At 41.9% G+C, this 22753-nt stretch overlaps 1 protein-coding gene across 2 annotated transcripts in view; it reads left to right on the forward strand.

Annotated features, from left to right (window-relative positions):
* ELP2 (elongator acetyltransferase complex subunit 2) overlaps window positions 1–22753 on the forward strand; it is a 121893-nt gene that overhangs the window by 31777 nt on the left and 67363 nt on the right. For both annotated transcript variants that reach the window (XM_032774975.2, XM_032774974.2), the window contains exons 6-8: window positions 2077–2141; window positions 17079–17145; window positions 19005–19148. In XM_032774975.2, the coding sequence (XP_032630866.1) occupies window positions 2077–2141; window positions 17079–17145; window positions 19005–19148 (276 nt within the window). The remainder of the gene's footprint in view (window positions 1–2076; window positions 2142–17078; window positions 17146–19004; window positions 19149–22753) is intronic.

Raw genomic sequence — 22753 nt, forward strand, 5'->3', positions numbered from 1 at the left:
TTTCTTGACAGTTCTTCATTGTTATTACTTGAAAAGAGTAAGGTTGTGCTTGGTGTTTCCCTATTGTAATTTGTAATGAAGACTGATACAAAGAAATCATTTGGCTTCTCTGCAATGTTATCCTCAGACATTACTTCCTTAACTCCCTATTCCAGCAGATTTACACATTCTTTTGTCGTCTTCCTGCTTCTCATAATTTTAACAAATGTCTTATTTATTTTTAAAGCTTTAGCTACTTGTGCTTCATATCTATCTTCACCCTCCCGCTCTCCTTGAATATTACTTGATGTAACTGAAGCATTATGGGTTGGCCTTCCATTTTCTGAAGGCTCAAATAAGGTTTTCAATCTTACTGCTTAGTCATATTGGTTTTCTACTTGTCTTTGTAGTTCCTTTTTTTAAATTAAGGGATCAAGTCCAACGTTTGTGTAGTTGAGCAGGTATATGATGAATACATTTCTACAAACTTCCCAGAAATAATAATGTCTGGTGTCACAGTTCAGGGCAACTGTACCTGTCTTTCCCTCTCTGTGGTTCAGCAAGGACGTCAACTTTTAGGCTTCTGGCTCTCTGCTGTCACTTCTCTAGGAAAGAGATGCACATCTCTCTCCCTCCTGACCAGTGGAATTCCAGGCAGCCCAGTTTCTTACCTATACTGTGTTATTCACAGCAAGCTAGACTGCCTAGACCAGGGGTTTTCACAACAAATTTTGGTGGCCTCAAAGTGTGGCCATCAACTTTCACTGGTGGCCATATTGACACTTTTTCCTAAAATATTTAATTAACTTTAGGAAAAACAATTAAATATGCACAGATACACATCCAAATAATTGTAATTTATATGTGTAGGGTTTTTTGGCAGACTCAGTAATAAAAATAATGCTGCCTCCCCCCTTCGGGAGTGATATTTGTATATTTGTTAATATCGCAGCACACTTAGTAGCTACCTGGGAGGCTATGAAAAGTAATAAGTGATATTAACAAATATACAAGTATCACTTTTCACAGATAGCTAGTAAGTCTGCTGTGAAAAGTGATACTTGCATGTTTGTAAATATCACTTGTCTCAGCAAACCCTACGACCCATTAAGCTCTGGATGGGGGGGAGGGAGGTTGAAGGGGCAGGCATCAGAGGCCAGAGGTGATGGTGGGATGGATGTGGGGCTGGGGAGGCAGTGGGGGTCTGAGGCAATGAGGGGGATGTATGCAGGCTGTGGGAAGCAGTGGGGGCCAGGGGCGATGGGAATGGATGATGAATCCCACTGTCACGTGGCCAGCGCCTGGGCCTGGTGTCTGCTGTCATGCAGCCAGAGCCTGGTGATGGGGACAGAAACTGCGTGCCCGGAGCCAGGGATCAGAGCCTGCTGCCGCGCAGTCAGAGCTGTGGGTCAGCGCCTGAGGCCAATGCCTTCCGAGCCAGCACTTACTGCTGTGCGGCCTGGGCCAGCGGTTGGCACCCAGGACCTGCTCCCACCACCGTGTGGCTAGAGCCCAGGAACAGAGCTGCTGCCATGCAACTGGGCCAGGGGATCAGCGCTAAGTTCAATGGCTTTTAGCCAAGATTGTCAGGTACACAGATCCATGATTGGCATGTTTGTAAACATCTGACTGCTAGAAGCTGGGACTAGATGACAGGGCTTGATAAAAATGTCCTGTTCTGTTCACTCCTTCTGACGCATCTGCTACTGGTTACTGTCAGAAGATAGCATACTGGAATAAATGGACCACTGGTCTGACCCAGTATGGCCATTATTTATAGTGTGTAAGATCTCCCAAAGATATTGCAGGAAATTGCCATATCTGTCACAACTGGACTTAACAGAGGTACATTAGAGACCTAAATTAGAGGTACTTGCCCTTCAGCTTCCCAATATTTGTAGTGGATACTATACATCTACAAGAACTTCCATTTTAGATGCTTTTAAATAAGTTTTTTACTACTTTGAAGTTCCGTTATATTATTCAGTTATATTTATGGTTTCATCTTGTGCCCGTTTTTTCTTTTAATAAAGATCACAGAATGCTAAAGTTACAAGATTTAAGAACAAACACTTAATTTTTTCTCTTTTGTTGCAGTTCCAATATTAGCTTGTGGTGGTGATGACTGCAAAATTAATTTGTATATTCAACAGAATGGGCAGGTAATTATTGCTTCATATCCTGTCTTAAGTAAAATACTCATTCTTTTCTGCTTCGTTTCTTTTGATACGTGCTGCTATTCTTTTTGGCTTCTTCTATAACTGTTATCTCTCCCTAGACAGCCATCACATAATAACAGCTTTATTTAAATTCTGTTTCAGGTATTTAGTTTTCCTGCATAGCTAATAACGGATGACACCAAGAAGGCTGAGATGTTTAATGCCTATTTTGGTTCTGTCGTAACTAAAACAGTATTAAGTGTGCTAAGCATCTGATCACAACTAATAACAAGGGGCAAGTAACAATCCAGAATAGGGGGGAAAAGTGTAAGGTCTGATGAAATTCACCCTAGGGTACTTAAAGAACTAGTTGAAACAATTCTCAGAACTTTTAGCAATTATCTTCAATAACTCATGGAAGATGGGTGAAGTCCCAGAGGAAGGGAGAAGGACAAACATAGCACCTATATTTAAAAAGGGGAACAGAGATAACCTGGAAATTTATAGATGTGAATCTAGCTTAGATGCCTGGAAAGACAGTGGAACAAATTATTAGACAGTTTGTAAGCACATAGAGGATAACAAGATGATAAGGAATAGACAACATGGATTTTTTGGGAACAAATCATGCCATACCAACCTAATTTCCTTCTTTGACAGGTTACTTGTCCTAGTGGATAGGAGAGAAATGGTAGATGTTGTACCTTGATTTTAGTGAAGCTTTTGACAGTGTCCAGTATGACATTCTCATAAACAAACTAGGAAAATATGGTCTAGGGGAACTTGCTGTAAGGTGGGGGCACAACTGGTTGGAAAACCGTGCTAAATAAAAATTTTTATTAATGGTTCTCTGTGAAAGCAAGAGGACTTATTTAGTGGGGTCCTGCAGGGGTCTGTCTTGGTCTGATGCTAGTTAATATTTTCATTAATGACTTGAAAAATGGAATGGAGAGTATACTTGCAAAATTTGCAGATGGCACCAAGCTGGGAGAGGTTGCATGCATTTTGGAGAACAGGATTAGAAAATGGTCTGAAATCAACAAGATGAAATTCAATAAAGACAATTGCAAAGGACTACACTTAAAAAATGCAACATACAACTAAAAATGTAGAATAACTGGCTAGGTGGGTAGTACTGCTGAAAAGCATCTGGTGATTATAGTGGATGAGAAACCGAACATGAGCCAAAGCAAAAAAAACCTAATGTCATTCTGGGGTTTATTAGTAGGAGTGTCACATATAAGACACAGAAGGTAATTGTTCCACTTTACTTGGCAGTGGTGAGGTCTCAGTTGGAGTAATGTAGCCAGTTCTCGGTGCCATACTTTAAGGAAAGATGTGGACAAATTCGAGAGAGTCCAGAGATGACCATAAAAAATGAAAAGAAGACTTAGAAAGCCTGACCTGTGAAGAAAGGTTAAAAAAATGGGCATGTTTAGTCTTGAGAAGAGACTGAGGGAGGACCTGATAACACTCTTCAAATATGTTGAGGGCTGTTATAAAGAGCGTGGAGATGAGTTGTCCTACCTTTAGTGGACTTGGAGAAGAAGTGTAATGGGCTTAATATATAGAGCAAAGGAGATTTAGATTATATATTAGGAAAAAGCTTCCTACTATAAGGATAAGTAAGTACTGGAATGGGTTACCAAGGAAGGTTGTGGAAACCCTATAATTGGAGGTTTTTAAGGACAGGTTGGGCAAACACCTCTCAGAGATAGTCTAAGGTCCTGCCTTTGCACAGGGGGGATGGACTAAGATGACCTCTTGAGGTCCCGTCCAGCTCTACATTTCTATGATTTCTTAGGTAATCATGAAAAACAGATATGTCAGTTTCACACAGGGAAATCTCAGGGTTTTTTTAATATTTCTCTCTATGAAAAGGAAACCTACCTCAGTCCAGCCACTGAACTAGAGTAATTATGCATCTCTTTCCTTAAGGCGTATCCATACATTTAGAATATCATTTGAAAATAACTTCCTCAACTGAAAATGTAAATATCGTAGTCTAATTGTAAATACATTATTACTCTTTTTGGAATTAGGCATTTTCCATTACAAGTGCCTTCTGTGCCTTCTGAGTGCTTCTGAAAGTTCAAAAGAACCTTTGAAGCACTTGATATCCAGCAGTTGTGACTCGTGTTCGGTATGTGTGAAAAGTACTGTGTCATTTGAAAATGGAAACTTTTAATTTTTCATATAGTTAACTATCAAAAGTATTCAAATGAGGATATGGGATGGAGCTCTAATAGTGCATCTGAATTTTTAGCTCCTGTCAAAACTTAAAAATGGTTGTGTCCCTCTGGCTTTTGGAAACTTTTTTTTTAAATTTCTTCCATTGGCAAGTCATTCTGGCAAGGTCTCCCAAACATGTGGTGGTGATTTTTTATATATCTGTTGTGATAGGCGTTAGAGACTAAATAAAAAATGGTTCTCTGATATGCACAACTTACAGTCTGAGGCCTTGTTTACAATAAATTCAGACCTATAATTCACCCTTTGGGCAGCTAAACTAGGGTGAATTCTGGGTCTGAATTTGCTAGTATGTATATATACACACACAGAATGAAGGATTTCGGAAAGTTGTGGCTAAAATGCTTATTTTTTGTTGGTGAGGCTGCTGCACTGTGGCCAAGAATTTCAAAAGTGATTTTATTTTGTGCCTTAATTTTTGGGTGTCCAAATTAATATACCTTAAAGATACTTGATTTTCAGAAAGCACTGATCAACTATTCTTTGAAAATCAAGCCTCTTCTAAGTCATCTACATCTTCAGAGTCTGGAGTTGAAGATACTTTAAACTCAGTTCTTCTGGAGCTTGGGGAGGATCCCTGATTTCAGATTTTCCTGAAGCAATACTCACTTGAAAATGTTGGGATGTGTTGTATGCTGGTTGGGTTAGCTGCTCAGTATAAGGGCTAAAGTTCAGAAACTTGGCTCACACTCTATCCAAATTGACACTGTTGGTAATAAGCCACTTTACACTCCTTACGGTCATGAAATGATATGGTCAAGGCAATAAAGAAAAGGTTCAGAATACACTTGTGAATGTAGGATTACATTCTGGATCAAATCCACTGTTTTCTGGTTTTGGGCCCTCATAGAGTGGTCATTATTACTAATACACAGTTTCGAGGTTACTTAAAGCATAACCAATTTTCTTGAATTTGTTTAAGTGCAGAGTTGCAGGGTTTAAAATAAGTCCCCCATCCCCGCATGCCCCTTCTCCATCCAAAAAGCATGAGAATCTATGAACACCCAGTTGAACCTGTATGTTCCTTCTTAAAAGTATTTGTCTGTATCTTGTAGCTTGAGGTAATTAATGAGATGCAATCAAATAGTTTTTTTCAGAGTAACATTTTGTCATTTTTTTCTAAAACTCAATGTAAATTTTAGTATTTTTTTAAGGTTTTATACCAATAGCTTGTCCTTTTTCTCACTCCCCCATTCCATTAAGACCCACTGTTTCCTTCAGCTCCTTTTTTCATCCAGGTGTAGTCCAGTCATCAATTCCTGCCCACCAGGCCCAGTGTTAGCTCTGTTACATTAGAAGAAACCAAATTCAGTGCATTAGGCGACATTTAAACTTGTTCTTACTGGTCAGTTCCTCCTCTTTCCTTTCTTTGTTTTGTGTTTCAAGAGTTAGACATTTTATACAAAGTGAGGGTGGTCTCCATTTTGATAGTGAACACAAACTAATTGTAAGAATGGTAGTCTGGACCTAAATTCACATACTTTATTTAAAAAAACAAGCATCTTTTTTATCTGTATTTTAAAAGCATCTCTCGCTCGCTCCTTTCTATTTCTTCTGTTCCTTGACCTACTGCCAGCTCTGTAGATAGTTTCCCCTTCACTCCCATGTTTTCTCTTTTCAGGGGCACATATTTATTTGAATAAAATGTTACGCCTCATCCTGTCTCCTTTCAAGTTAATTCGGTGTGGAAGATTGAGTTTACAGACGCTGCCTCCTCCTATAGCCAGTAAAGATCCTTTACCCTTCCCAGTCAACAGTGACTCTTTGGTGTTGAACCATCCCTCTCAGAATCTCATCATAAGAAAAATAAAGTTTTGTGTGTGGGAGGGTGCAGGACAGGTTGATAAAGGAAAGTTCAGATAAACCCTAAAAGGGGATTGTTGTCATACTCTTGAGCAAGGTGAAATCTCTTCAGCTTCAAGTCATAAAATTCTTGCTGAGAGCAATCTGAATATACTTATTCCTAAAGTCAGCTAGGTTTTTGAGAGTGAGGGGTCAGATGTGAAATCCTTGAAGACTACTGTACCAAGAAGTCCCTTGTACGATGAAAGAGAATGGGAAAACTGTTTCTTTTTATGTGAGTCTTTGAAAGATAGTGTTGATTCAGAATTGTTGTTCCCTACAGGGGCGGCTCTGTGTTTTTTGCTGCCCCAAGCATGTGGATTCGGCGGCGTTTGTGCGGGTAATCTGCCACTGCAGGTCCCATGGCTTCGGCCCACCCACCACCGAATTGCTACTGAATCCGCGGGACGGGGACCTCCCACAGGCGCGCCGCCAAAGGCTGCCTGATTGCCGCCCTCATGGCCACCAGCCTGTGTTGCCCGCATCTTGCCGCCGCAGGCACACGTTTTGAGTGCTGGTGCCTGGAGCCGCCCCTGGCTCCCAGAGAAGAAAAGTTATATATCTGTTCCTGCATCAGCATTCTTAACAAGGCCTCTCAAGAGAAACTTAAGGAAAACAAAAACAACGAGGAGTCCTTGTGGCACCTTAGAGACTAACAAATGTATTTGGGCAACAGTGTCTAAAAAATTTCAAAATTTGCATAAGGTTCTTTTTAGTCAAAATGGAACCAGACTGTTAACATGTAAAATAAATGAGTTTGGAGAAATGGCTGAACTAAAAGCTGGGGAAAGCTGGCAGGAGCTGAAATGCACACAAGTTGGACAAAGGCATTTGTTAAAGATGTGGTTAGTACAATGGTATCTGTGTATCCAATAAAGGGTAGAGTGAAAATACAAGTACACAAGAGCAGAGACAGGATAAGAACACAGAGGTACATTCCATAAAATTAGCTTGGTGTTGGGTCAAGGAGTTATATAAAAACAGACATGTAGGCAAGAATATAAGCAAGAAATGTCTGTGTGCCGAGGCAAGAGTTTTAAAAGCAAAATTAGGTATCTCAGAAATGTGGCGGAATGCTTAAAACCAGCCGGCTATTGTAATATCTACTTACAAACTATACAAAAAAGAGAGAAAAGGCCAGAGATGTTGAGGAGTAGTGCTATATGTTAGTGATTCCATAGAACTGAATGAGCTTAAAAATGCTGAATGGAGATTACTACACAAGTGAATCTATATTGACACAAATCCCAAACTAAAAATGTAAATATATTATATATTAGTAGGTGTTATATCGAGCTTCCATATCAAGCAAATGAAATTGAGCACTCAGTACTGAGAGAGACCAGTCAGGCAGTAAAATCTAACAAAACAATAAAGTGGGACTTTATCCATATAGAAACTGGTCAAATGGCATAACAGGACAGAGTTTAAAGAAACTGTTTCTTGACACTTTAAATGATTGCCTCTTTCAACAACTGGTTCTAGGGCATAGGCTATTAATTAGCACACAAGAACTAATTCAAGAAGTGATGGTAGCTAAACTACGCTGAAATAGTAACAATAGTATGATTAGGTTTAACTTTCAAACAGCAAGTAGAGTATTAAAAAGTGACACTAATCTTTAGAAAAAAAGATTTAAATAAAATGAGGTTAGTCAAAAGTCTGTTTTTGCACATTGAAATCCTTCAAAATTTGGAATTCTTACCGTAGCTTAGCCAATGAACAGGAGTATAAATTACAGCAGTTATTAAAGAAGAGGAAAGTTAGAAGGGCCAAAATGAAATTCAAAAAGTAAATAGCTAAAGGTGTAAAAACAAACATGAGCTTCTTTAATATATTGGAAGCAGGAAGCCTGCAAATGAATTGGTGGGTCCACTGGATCCTCAAGGGCTAAACTGAGTAATTTGAGAAGATAAAACTATTGCTGAGCAGCTAAATGATTTCTTTCCATCAGTCTTCATTAATGAGAAAATTGGCGAGATTCCTACCCCAGACCTAATCTTTCCTGGTAACAAAGATGAGGTACTCTCAGACTGAGGTGACACGAGAAGAGGATTTGGAGCATGCTGATAATGTAAAATACAGTAAACTATTAGGCCCAGGTGGTGTACATCCAAGAGATTTGAAGGAGTTTAAGTATGAAGTAACTGAGTTGGTAACACAAATGGGTAATTTTTCATTAAATAGTCACTCTTCCAGAGTATTGGAAAGTAGCAAATGTTTTATTTATGTTTAAGAAAGGCTCGATAGATGATCAAGAAAATGATAAATCTGTAAGCCTTGCTATCTGTCTGTACCTGGCAAATCAGTTAATTGATGGTTTACAAAGAATAACAAAATCTTCCAGATATTTAATGAGCTTGGATTCAACAACGAGAAGTTCTCACTAATCTCTTAGAATTATCTGAGTGTGTCAGTAAAGTAGTGAATAAAAGGGAACCAGTTGTCTTAATTTATTTAGTTCTCCAAAAGGTCTTTGATAAGGTCCATAGGAAGAGACTACTAAAAAAGTTAGAGTAGTTATGGGTGAGGTGCAAAGTACCGTTTTTGTTCTTTATCAAAAACTGGACAGGAGACAAAGCAAAGAATAGGAGTAAGTCAACTTTAATCATGGCAAAAAATTTAACATTGGGAGCCTCAAAGGTTCCATACTACGTCTTATGTTTAATATATTAAAACAGTTATCTGGAAAGGGTGGTTAATAGGTAGCAAATTTGCATCTGACACAGTTCTTTAACCACTGTGCTATCCCTTAAGTTATTCAGGACCAGAGAAGACCATGAGAATCCTCAGAGCTAAACATTTTGGGTGAATGGGTAACATGATGGCAAATAATATTCAGTGTCTTGAAATGTAAAGTAATGCACATTGGAGGGGAAATTATAACTACTCATGTACCTAACAGGATTCCAAATCAACCGAAGAAAGGACCAGGGCGTTGTCATAGACAGTTCAATGAAAATATCTGCTCAGTGTGCAACTGCAGTCAAAAAAACTAACAAGACGTTAGGAATGGGATGAAGAATAATACTGAAAACACTAATTCCTTTATATAACTCAGTGGTGTAACCTCACTTAGAATACTATGTGACGTACTGGACACTCGATTTCAAAAAGGGTATTGAAGAACTGAAGGGGATTCGGTGAAGAATGACAAGAATGTTCAAAAGCTGGTAAAATTCCCATGTGAAGAGAAACAATCCCAATCTACCTTAGAAAGGAGACAAATAAGAGGGAAAACAGTAAAAATATATAAAATTACAGAGAAGATAGATTGGGAGCTTCTGTTTTTCCTGTCTCAAAGCTGTAACAAGGCAAAATTCAATGAAATTAGAAATTGGCAAATTCAAAACGCAGTGAAAAATTTTCCTCCACCGTATGTAATTAAATTAGAACTCATTGCTACAGGAAGTCATTGAGACCAAGAACATAATGAGATTCAAAAAGTGAATGGATATTTATACGGATATTAAGAATATCCAGATTTGTCATAATCAGTGACAGTACAGATTTTGGAAATGGCATTAAACCATGAGCTTCTGAGTTTAAGCCAATCTTTAACTATTAGAGATCAAGGTGAGACCTGTACGAGGGACAGATTATTCCACATCTGCCTACTACGGGGTTCTTAGGCAATCCTCTGAAGCATCTGGTTCTGGCCACTCTGAGACAGGGTGCTAATCTAGATGGACCATGGGTCTGCTCCAGTATGGCAATTCCTATGTTCCTACATTTTTCTTTTATTTTTGTATAACATGTTTTCTTGTAATATCACAGGATTCACTTCATAGTCTTTTCTCTGATCCACAGTGGCCAGAAAGCACATCTTCTTGTAGTCCTGGGATAAGGATGATCAGGGGCGGCTCTAGACATTTTGCCGCCCCAAGTACTGTGGCATGCTGCAGGGGGCGCTCTGCCGGTCGCCGGTCCCGTGGCTCTGGTGGACCTCCCGCAGGCGTCCTGCAGAGGGTCCGCTGGTCCCACGGCTCCACTGAACGGCTGGGACCAGCGGACCCTCTGCAGGCACGCCTGTGGGAGGTCCACCAGAGCCGCGGGACCAGAGGACCCTCCGCAGGCATGCTGCTGAAGGCTGGCTGCCTGCTGCCCTCCCGGCGACTGGCAGAGCGCCCCCCGTGGCTTGCCACCCCAAGCTTGTGCTTGGCGTGCTGGGGCCTGGAGCCACCCCTGAGGATGACATCTCTAGAACACACCTGATCATACGTCATTTGGTGGTCTGAAGTTAGATGTAGCTTTCTAAAAAGCTTTGGATCTTAGCAAGCTCTCTGTATTTCAAGAGCATTTTTCCTACTGATAGGATCTTCAGATCTTTTGGAAAGATCAGAAGTAGTAATCATGAAAGTCTAACTACATGTGATGGCAGCCAACATCCTGAATGCCTCACAATCAGGGTTCAGACCAGGGCACATCACAGACACCGTTCTAATGATGCTAAAAGACTACTTTCTTAGAGCCATGAACACAGGCAAAATCTCCATACTCATGCTGTTGGACCTCTTTGCAGCTTTTTACACAGTAGGCCACAAGGTGCTGTTAACCTGCCTATGTGACATAACAGGAGATCTCTGTGGTTGTACCTTTCCAGCAGAGCTAAGAGAATGATGAGTTGTCCTCTCTAAAACTCTTCATTTCTATATCTACATGAGACTACAGAAGAGACAGTGGTTTTGCTGCCAACAACACAATAACTCACTTGTATATCTCATTCTGAACGGATGCAATTACCACCACTACAGAACTCTGATAATGCCTACAAGCAATCAGCACTTAGATAAAAAGCAATTGTCTCAAGCTAAATCCAGGCAGGACCAAAATGGTGATGATTGGAAAGGGGAAATGCAGTGAAAAACTAGTGTAGATGTTGGCTCCGCTTTCCACTGAGGGCATTCATTCATCAATGTGGTGTGAAGCTTCAAAGTCCAACATAAAGTATCATTGTTTAAAAATGCTTTCTTTCGCCTCCAACTTGCTAGGAAAATTCTCCCTTCCTTCCAGACAAGGATCTGACCACAGTGATTCATGCATTTAACATCTCTGGTCTGGATTACGGTAACTCACTGAACTTGATGCTGAATGTGAAAACCATGCTCAGGCTCAAGCTATTATGGTTTAACATTAAATGTATTAAGTCACTGAAACCTTTTGAAAATCTGAACAGGAACATTCCTTCTTCTGCAGGCATTCCTTCTGCCAGTTTGGAGTAATGGGCCTGGTTCTCTATGTAATGAGATTTTAACCCTTCATTCACTGTTTTGATCTCTGGAGTGGTGCCTGAAAAACCAGGAATATGTCTAAGGGCAAACACTTGATGGACATTCCAATAGAATAAAAATTGCTAGGGTGATCTGTCTGAGCCACCCAGGACCTATATTTGTCAGAGACTATGGTCATCTCTGGAATGAGTATTATTTACCTGAAATTACAGGTATCGGGAAAAGTCTGTGCTTCTAAAAGTGCCTCTTGCGACTTGCTCCCAGTTCAGAGCAATATTTACCCTGCTGTGGAATAAGCAAATTGTTGGGGGGACTCATCTGAGGATAGTACTTCTATCACAGGAATGTCCTAGCTGCAGCATAGCTTTGGCAACAGCGCTGAGGTTAGTGCCTCGTAGAATCAGCTGAGTCTTTTGATCTAATCCTTTGGGGATTAGGAATTGGATGATAAAATTCTTCAGATGTTGGGAGAAGAGGGCATGGAAAATCAGTGTGTTGCAGAGAAGGTTAGAGCTTTTACCATCAAAGAACAGACTGGATTCAGGCCCGAGAGATTCTGGACTAAGGACTATCATAGAAGAATGTATAGAATGGCAGGCTCTTGTTTGTTATCAGTTTCAAAAGGCATTTGACAGCCTGGATGGGCGTACATTGTGCAGTGTTGGTCAATTGTATGGAATTCCAGCTAAAGTCATTAACATCAAGGCTATGTACAACTATGCAAAGTGTTCTGTAAAGGCGAACAACCAGATAGTAGAGTGGTTCAGTCTGGATATTGGCATGAAACAGGGCTGTGTTCTGTCACCACTGTTATTTGACATTGCTATAAACTGATAATGAAGTATATTAGCAATACAAACACTGGCATAGCATGCGTAGAAGGCAAATGTCTAGAAGATCTAGGCTTTGGTGATATTACATTATGGAGCAACACTCCAAACTTCTACAAAGACATTTTGGCAAAAACAGCAGGCCAAGCAGGGATCAAAATCAGTAACACCAAAACAGACCCCCTTGAAGTCCAGATGTCAAGCGATAACATAATATTAGAAGGCAAAAACATCAAGACAGTAGAACAGTTCCTTTACTTGGCCAGCACTGTCATGGGAGTAAAGCCCTCATTGCCAGACTGGCACCTCCTCCTGGTCATGCTGGGGATTAGCTCAAGGCTGATGCCCACATTCACAGTTTGCACTCTAGCACTCTGTCTCTGCTCGCGCCTATGGTGCCTCTCTCCCCTCCCAGAACCTCAGCATCCTCTTCTCAACTCAGCCCTCCGGCTAGGTCATCAGCCATGTTTTCCCCTTCCAGGGTTAGGTATTGCCATCCAACAGTCTAGCCACTTCCCCAGGAGCAAGGGAGGTGACCCAGGCACCCTGTAAATAGCAGCCTCCTGTTGTCCTTCTGTACACTCTGGGTACGTCTACACTACGGGATTATTCCGATTTTACATAAACCGGTTTTATAAAACATATTGTATGAAGTCGAGTGCACGCGGCCACACTAAGCAGATTAATTCGGTGGTGTGCGTCCATGGTCCGAGGCTAGCATCGATTTCCGGAGCATTGCACTGTGGGTAGCTATTCCATAGCTATCCCATAGTTCCCGCAGTCTCCCCTGCCCCTTAGAATTCTGGGTTGAGAGCCCAGTGACTGATGGGGCAAAAATCATGCGGAAGCTGAATGTCGTAAGTCATTCCTCCTCCGTGAAAGCAAAATCGCTAGACATCATGTCCCGGCCCTCTTTCCCCCTGAATGCCGGCAAGATGCAACGACGGCAACATGGCCCTGCTCAGCGTTGTTAATTAAGTCACCGTGAGTACTGGATGCCACCGCGGACAAGAGCGATAACGCATCTCTACCACACCACCATCACTTAGCACGTGCGAGAGAGCGAAGACGGTTATCAGTCATCTGTTACCACTGCTGCCGGTAAATAGCCAATGAGATGACTGTAGGTCCCGCTGTATCTCTCTCTAATCAGAAGTGCCTGCAGATCGGCAGGGTGCAAAGGCAAAACTGGAATGACTCCCTGATCAATCCTTCTTAGGTCAAAAATAAGTCAGTCCGCCTAGAAACCTGGGGCAAGTGTAACTAGAGTACCATGTTATCAGAGAGCACACTGCTCCCAAATGTCAATCCCGCATAGATGGAGAAAATACATGCCATCACACGGGGGTGCCCTGCAACAACCCCACCCTTTTCTCCCTCCTCCCCCGAACCTTTCTGGGCTATCCGTGCATGTCCCCACCCCATTTGTGTCATGAAGTTAAAAGAGCAGGAATTAAGAAACAGTGACTTGTTAGTGAATAAAAGAGGGGAGCAGCTCCGGCATGACATCTCAGGCAAACATTAAGCATGCGGAGAAAGAGCCCAGCATGCTGCAGCTATGAAGTCCAGGCATGTAGACATCTTTCTACACAGAAAGGTAGGGGCGATGAGCCAACCCCCAGTTCTATGAGAAGTACGGTACCAGCCGTCCTGACCACTACGGGAACGAGCCGGAGCATCCTATTTTAAACCACAGGCGCCCCGCCACCTCACCGAGCGCGATCCAGAGCAATCACGGGCTGATGGTGACGACGAACAGTCAATTGCCACCATCTCCACCCGCGGGGGAGAGAGCCGGATACTGCTCTGCGACGCAGCACATGGTCGACCAGCAGCATTCAGAACCAAGGATGAACATTGAAAGAAGTCAAGAAACTATCTGCCCTTTTCTTCCATATGGGGGGGGAATAAAGTGATGACTATGCCCTGAACCACCCTGGACAAGTGTTGTACCTTACAGGAAGAGAGCCAACCAAGAATGCACATACTTTTCCGGAAAGTGTCGTGGACTTGATAGCTGAGTCCTCAGCTACCTTCCCTCACCTCTCCTCCAAGAGTGTCCATTGATCTCCGGCTTCCCTTAACGCTTGTCCACGACAGTACGTGAGCCTGGAGATTTTTTTTCAAACGCTTGGATGCGTCTTCGAACAGAGCTTTAGAGAACAGATTGTCTCCCCATTCAGCATCAGATCCAGTATTCCCGTACGGTCCATGCCGACTCTTTGGATTGGGCCTGCATCCCTAACCCCGTGCAATCAGACTCCACGCTGGTCAAACAGGAAATTGAAAATCAAAAATTTGCCGGGTCTTCCGTTACCCCTGCCACGCACTGATTCAGATGCTGTCCAGACGTCAGCAGTGAGTACTGGGGAATATAAACCGAGTCCGAGCCAAAATATTGTGATTGCGGCCACTACTAACCCTAATCTGATATCGTAATACCGATTTTAGCGCTACTCCTCTCGTTGGGGAGGAGTACAGAAACCGATTTAAAGAGCCCTTTATATCGATATAAAGGGCCTCGTAGTGTGGACGGGTACAGCGTTAAATCGGTTTAATGCTGCTAAATTCTGTTTAAATGTGTAGTGTAGACCAGGCCTGTGTCAATACTGCTCTATTTCTCTGGGGCACTTCCCCATGGCCCCAGCACCTTCTTCACCTTCATCTCAGAGCGCAGCTGCTAAGTCCCAGGAGCCAACCACTGCTCTGTCCAAGGTGCTTATAGTTCTCTTAGCCCTCCAGGGACACAGTCCTTACTCCCTGGGCTCCCAGCAGCAACTGAACTACTCTGCCCTGCAACTCCTTTTATATGGGCTCAGTGGCTGTTCCTCACTCCTTTTATATGGGCTGTTATATTGGCTGTTCCTCACTCTTCGTAGCCTCCCCAGGTCTGTATTAACCCCATCTCTACTGGTGTGGTGCAGATGTCCCATCACAAGCACCATACTAGCCAATGGAGATGTCAAGAAAGAAGTGACGTCAAGGATAGGAAGGGCATCCACAACATTCATTAAACTCAGTAACATTTGGAAATCAAAGCGAGACAGTACCAGACAAAACCTGAAAAATTTCATCTCAAATGTAATCTCAGTGCTAACATATGGCTGTGACAGCTGAAGAGCTTCCAGTACATCATATAGAAAATTAGATGTCTTTTTAAAATAAGTGCTATAAAAGCTCCTGGGATTCAATGGAGAGACTTTATTACCAACATAGAGATCGGAGAAAGTACCAACCTGCAGGTTGTCTCCACTAGAATTAGGAGGAAGTGTTGGACACATTTGGGACATGTACTCCAGTTGCCAGTACGCAGACTCCCAGATGAAGCTGTCAAGTGGTAACCAATTGGGTGCTCTCATTTCCTCACTCCAAGGGAAACCTTAAGAAGAACTGTTAGCTGGGAGGACAAAACAGTCAAACTCAACACCATAAAGCAGATGGAAACAGCAGCTAATAATAAAGAGGGATGGAACAAACTAGTTTCCACTCTGTGTGCCAACACTGGCATGCGAAGGATACAATGTATAATATCTGGGGTGCCTGAGGAAGCTAGGTCTGCCCAAGTTACCATCACAGGATGGTAGGGGCTTTAGATAAGACAAAATGGCATGTTAACTGTTTTAAAAATCCTTTTTCTTGAAATGCTTTGTTCCCACTGGTCAGTAAGCAATATGTTAGTTTTAAGAAGGCTGTCTGCTCACTATGTTCACCACTGACTCTCAAAAGTAAGAACTGCAGGTGGTGAACCCAGTTGAACATGCTAGGAAATGCAGTTGATATGCTGGGTACTGTAGTCCTGGAGCATGGGCTAAGAGTGGAAGAATTACAGAATTCCACCCCAAAAGAGGTAGTGGTGGCCTGAGACCTTAGGGGCACAGAAAGGGGACAGAGATGCAACTAGCTCTGTAACACTGACAAGTATTTCATAGGTGCTCTTCTGTGTTGGAAGTTACCTCCTGGGCTTGTGCTATAGTTACTGCTCTGTTGTAGAGTAATCATTTAGGTGTTAAAAAAATCTAACCAGCAAGCTGCCTCTGTGAGTGCTGGTGGGTATAAATACCCCAAAGGTGAGTAGTCAGATTGTTGGATTCCCTGTTACAAATAGACAAATTTATAGTTAAGAACAAAATTTTCCAATCTGGAGTGTTTTCAAAAGTCTTTTCAGTGACTGAATGCTTTTTATCTAGACATCTATGTAACGTTAAGGCTGTGAATTGTAAAAACAGAAAAGCAAAGAAATGTTGATTGGTAGGTGAAGATGATTACAAGAATGTCAAAGACTATGTAGGTAGTCATCCCTTTTACTGTGTATGCGTACATATCAACAAAATAAATATAAACAATTATGGTTAATGGCTCTGCTTCTGTTTCACTCGGACGAAACTCCTGTTGAAGTCACGTACATGTAGGATTGACCTCCAAGTTTACAGTACTGGCAGTTTTTTTCCAAAAGATTTAAAAAAGAAAAGAAAAAGTTCGTAGGGAGGAAAAAACCCATCTGTTTTGCGCCTACCTTTCTTGTTTAGATAGTGGGACAATAACTGAGATGAGATGATCTGCTAAAGTTACTCCTTGGCTATGGCCCCATCAAAAGGGCCCATACAAGAACATGGTATTGGACAATAAGGCCTTGTTCTTCAGGTACTGATCATCCAGTAAATAGGAGTTGCAGGTGATCAGCACATCTGAAAAGCAGAAGTTAATTGTCCAAAGGCATATGTATGGTATGTAAGACTATTGGACATTGAAGTTCTGATTTCTGTGATGTAATGATGATTTCTTTTTAGTTTCAGAAAACACTAGTACTCCATGGCCATGAAGATTGGATAAGAGGCATTGAATGGGCAGTTTGTGGTCAGTATGAAAGTCCAATAAAACATTTAATGAGGCAGAGAGTTGAAGATTAGGAGAAAAAAGCAACCATCTGATCTTCATTTTTAATCCCATTCGTTAGATCGCAGTTCTTGGTCCAGTGGAAGGCTGATGTCATTGCATGGATTAGATGTTAGGCAGAGGAATATTTTAGCATAGCACTGCCATTTTACTCCAGTACTCGCTATTCTTTGATATATTTATATTCTCTGATACTTCTATGACATATTTGCTGTAGATCTTTTTTTAGATGGCACCTCTGATTATAATCTATCTGGGTCACTTTACTGAACAACATTCCTCAGACTAGACAAAGTAGAGTAAATCCTCACTTAACGTTGTAGTTATGTTCCTGAAAAATGCGACTTTAAGCAAAACGATGTTAAGCGAATCCAATTTCTCCATAAGAATTAATGTAAATGGTACGTGGTGTGGGGGGTAGATTCCAGAGAAATTTTTTTTTGCTGGACAAAAGACTCTCTTTCTCTCTCTCCGTCTCTCTCTCTATATATATACACACACACACACAAACAAAGTATAAGTTTTAAACAAACAATTTAATACTGTACACAGCAATGATGATTGTGAGACTTAGTTGAGGTGGTGGAGTCAGAGGGTGGGATATTTCCCAGGGAATGCCTTACTGCTAAATGATGAACGAGCAATTGGCTGAGCCCTCAAGGGTTAACTTGTTGTTAATGTTGCCTCACACTCTACAAGGCAGCATGGCAGACAGAGACACACTTTCTGTGTGTGTGTTTGTGAGAGAGACAGAGAGAGATATGCACATTTCCCCTTTAAGTACACTGACCCCACTCTTAAGTACATTGCCTTATTAAGTTAATCAGCAAGCTGAGATGCGGCTGCTGCCAGGAAGCTCCCTCCATCCTGAGCCCTGTCGTGTGTCCCCCCCTGCTCTATGGAGATGGGTAAGTGGGGTGCAGGAGCAAGGGGGAGGGGTACTCCCTGAGATTAGCCCCCACTCCTCCCCACCCCCCTGCACAGCAAGCTGGAGGCTTGGGGAGCAGCTCCAAGACAGAGGGCAGGAGCAGCACATGGCAGTAGGGGGAGGAACAGCTGAACTGCTGGCAAATGGTAGCCTGCTGGGCGGCTGCTGCAGAGGGAACTTAGGGAAGCTGATAAGAGGGCTGCTGGTCCACCCAGGTTCCAAGCCCCCATCAGCTAGCTGCAAGGGGCTGCTCTTCCTGCAAGCAGTGAACAAAGCAGGCGGCTGCCAAACAACGTTATAAGGGAGCATTGCACAACTTTAAACAAGCATGTTCCCTAACTGATCACCAATGTAAACGAAACGTTAACTGGGCTGACTTTAAGTGAGGAGTTACTGTATAATGCAAAGTAATACAGAATTTGAATTGTCTCAGTTAGCCAGAATACAGGGATACTCAAGATTGGGGACTTATCCTTCCTAAGCGGCATGGAGGGTGAAAAGGTCAAGGGTGCAGGAGGGAGAAGCAGATCTCAGAACAGTAGCTTGTGGGTTTTCTCCCTTAGTCAATAACCAATGTATCCTGGACTGATGAACTGTGAGGCTGAAGTTTTAATATTGTATATCCCAGGATATGGCTGTTACCATGTAAGTGAGGCAGGATCCATGAGTCAGTGTGTTTGAATTTGCTTGGTTGTGTTAAAATATTAGAATGAGTTGACATTGAAATAAAAGGAACAATAGTGTTCATAATACTGTTTGCAGAGGGAAAAATAAAATGTGTATGGTGTGGTGAAGGGTGATAAGAATGAAAGAAGTTAATCTTGTTAAGTCAGAATGAAAAGGTATGTGACTTAACATTTTTATTTTTACTGTGTGTTATTTTATTAAACAGGCGGGGATCTTTTCTTAGCAAGCTGTGCCCAGGATTGTCTGATAAGAATCTGGAAAGTGCAGGCAAAATCAGCACCATCTGTGGAAGTCAAAGATGATGACTCTATAAGGCTGAAGGAGAACACTTTTACTATGAAAAATAAAAGTGAGTAACAACTGAAATTCTCTCTCTGTATCCTTCTTCCAGCCAGTGTAGCGGTTATTGCTTTCAGTAGGGATAATAGGAATTCTGTTATAATTTTATTACTATGCTAGAGGAATTTAAGACAAATTCAGTTACAGTAATAACTCTTGCTCCTCAGCAGCAAAATATATAGTAAATATATTTGTGTTTTAGAAGTATTAACTGTGTATAGTGTCTGGTTTATTGCAGAAATAGTACATCAGCAAAAAGTCTCAATACAGGCCTTCTATTAAACTATAAATATTATAAGCATAGTCTATGGTTTTAAGACATATATTTGTTCTACGCACAGTAAGCTGTTACACAGTTTCTCTCCAGTTATCAAACAAATGCACGTCTTAAGTTTTTTTAAATTAATAAGATTAGTAAGTCTTTCATATGAATAAGATTTAATTACACGTGCCTTTAAAGGTGAAAAGAGAGCCTCGTATGCATTTATTACTTCAGATAATTTAACAGGCTATGTAATCATATGTAAAGATAAATTATGTCACAGAGGTCGTGCAAGACAGCTCTCAGTCACAGCTCCCAGCTGCTGGCCTTGCAGCTCCAAGCCACTATGGGCTGTGGAGGGGCCCCCGCAACTTCCAGCCACTGGTCCTGCAACTCCAAGCTGCCTCGCGTGGTGCCCGCCCCTCCCCCGCGGCTCTGAGCCCCCCTTCCTCCCTCAGTCTCTCATCCCCCGCCATTGTTTTTGTAAAAGTCACAGACATGTAGTTTTCTGTGTTTTCATTTTTTACTGATTTTTCAATGGTAAATTACCAGGTTTTTTATTAAAGTTCAGTTTTTACAGATTTACACCCATTTATCAATCCACTGAGTATTTTTTGGGGACTTATTTTTGTTAAACATTAAAGCTTTATGCAGTTGTTGTGTCCCATAGCTCTGAGATTGAAGCAGTTCCACGGTGTAAAACACAGAACACACACACACACGTGGTGGAGGTCTGAAAATCAAACAGTTAATATTGCACTATGATTGGCTCACAAAGAGATGCTGCCTGCCTGTTTCTTTGCCTGTTTAGTGTGTCAATGAATTTAAACAATCAATTCTCCATAAAGATATCTAATGCCCCCTATCCACCCAGTTACCTCCTTTAGTGCCAAACTCCTTACAGGATTGGTGGACGGGCCTGGGTTCTTCTGGATCCTACACAACCAGTCCTGCCCTTTCTATGAGTGGCTCCCAACTACCCCCAAAATTTCTTCTACCCTGAAAATCACAAAATTAAAAAAATCACGATCAATTGCAGTTTTAATTGCACTATTAAATAATAATAGAATGCCATTTATTTAAATATTTTTGGTGTGGGGGGAAGTGTATGTGTGGGGAGCACTGTCTCTTAAGCAGAGCACTCAGGAGCTTGAACACTTTTCCAGGCAGCAGAAACTGCTGTCAGCAACACTGACTCCTGAGCCAGCAGCAGACAGTATTCCCCTGTTGTCCAACCCAAGCTCAGCAGCGACAGGGTATGGGGGGAGGGAGGGGCGAGGGGGATGCCCTAACATCAGCTCCCTGGCTCTGCACAACAGATGGGAGACAGGCTCCCAGTCCGGAGCAGGTTGGCCAGGGATAGCTCCATGCAGTAGAGCAGGGTGGCGGGAGAAGGGGCACCCCGACTCTCGAGGCATGGAGAAGGCGCCCCCTGAGCATGGCACCCTGGTGTGCGATTAATGCTCATTTAAAAAAAAAGTGTTAATCTGTTTTGAGTTAATCGTATGCGTTAACTGTGATTAATTGACAGCTGTAATTATTAATTTTTATTACAAATATTTGCACCGTAAAAAGATAAAAAAGGTAGTGCAATCTACAAGTTGAATCATGAAAGGGCTTACAAATGTTTAGCATATCTGGCATGTAAATACCTTCTAACGCCAGCTACTACAGTGCCATGCAAACACCTGTTCTCACTTTTAGGTGACATTGTAAATAGAGGGCAGCATTATCTCCTGTGAATGTAAACGAACTTGTTTGTCTTAGCGATTGGCTGAACACGAAAGGACTGAGTGGAGTTGTAGGCTCTAAAGTTTTACATTGTTTTGTTTTTGAGTGCAGTTATGTAAAAAAAAAAAAAATTCTATATTTATAAGTTGCGCTTTCACGGTAAAGAGATTGCACTACAATACTTGTCTGAGGTGAACTGAAAAATTCGATTATCTTTTACTTTGTAATAGGGCTGTCAATTAATCGCAGTTAACATACGATTAACTCAAAATTAATTCCGCTTTAAAAAATTAATCGCAATTAATCACAGTTTTAATCACACTGTTAAACAATAGAATACCAATTGAAATTTATTAAATATTTTTGGATGTGTTTCTCCATTTTCAAATATATTGATTTCTTTTACAACACAGAATACAAAGTGTATGCTGCTCCCTTTATGTTATTTTTTATTACAAATATTTGCACTGTGAAAATGATAAAAGAAACACTATTTTTCAATTCACCTCATGCAAGTACTGTAGTTCAATCTCTTTATCATGAAACTCAACTTACAAATGTAGATTTTTTTTTCTTGGTTAGGTGACTTCACTCAAAAACAAAACAAACTTTAGAGCCTATAAGTCTACATAGTCCTATTTCCTTATTAGTCCTAACTAAGGGTACGTCTATACTACGGGATTATTCTGATTTTATATAAACCGGTTTTATAAAACAGATTGTATAAAGTCGAGTGCACACGGCACACTAAGCACATTAATTCAGCGGTGTGCGTCCGTGGTCCGAGGCTAGCATCGATTTCCGGAGCGTTGCACTGTAGCTATTCCATAGCTATCCCATAGTTCCCGCAGTCTCCCCCGCCCCTTAGAATTCTGGGTTGAGAGCCCAGTGGCTGATGGGGCAAAAATCATTGTCGTGGGTGGTTCTGGATAAATGTCATCAGTCATTCCTTCCTCCGTGAAAGCAACGGCAGACAATCATTTCGCGCCCTTTTCCCTGGATTGCTGTGGCGACGCCATAGCACGGCAACTAGGAGCCCGTTCAGCTTTTTTTTTTTTTTTTTTACAGTGACCATATGTGTACTGGATGCACGGACAGAGGCGATACACAGTGCTACACAGCAGATTTCATTGCTTTTGCATGATAGCAGAGACGGTTATCTGTCCTTCTGTACTGTCTGCTGCTATCATGGGTGCCCCTGGCTGAGATTGGCGCGGGGTGCAAAGGCAAAACTGGGAATGACTCCCGAGTCAATCCCTTCTTTATGGTTTCTAAATAGTCAGTCTGCCTAGAATATGGGGCAAGTGTACTAGAGAACCAGTGTATCAGAGGCACAGCTGTCTCATGTCAGATCCCCAGAGATGATGAGCTACATGCCATTCACGGGGGTGCCCTTGCAACAACCCACCCTTTGCTTCCCTCCTCCCCCCAACCTTCCTGGGCTACCGTGGCAGTGTCCCCCCATTTGTGTCGTGAAGTTATAAAGAATGCAGGAATAAGAAACATGACTTGTTAGTGAGATAAAATGAGGGGGAGGCAGCCTCCCGGGGCTATGACAGTCCAGGCAGAACATTAGCGGTGCGGGGAGAAGAGCCCAGCATGCTGCTGCTATGATAGTCCAG

This window comes from Chelonoidis abingdonii, chromosome 2, assembly GCF_003597395.2.
Source record: "Chelonoidis abingdonii isolate Lonesome George chromosome 2, CheloAbing_2.0, whole genome shotgun sequence".
NCBI lineage: Eukaryota > Metazoa > Chordata > Testudines > Testudinidae > Chelonoidis > Chelonoidis abingdonii.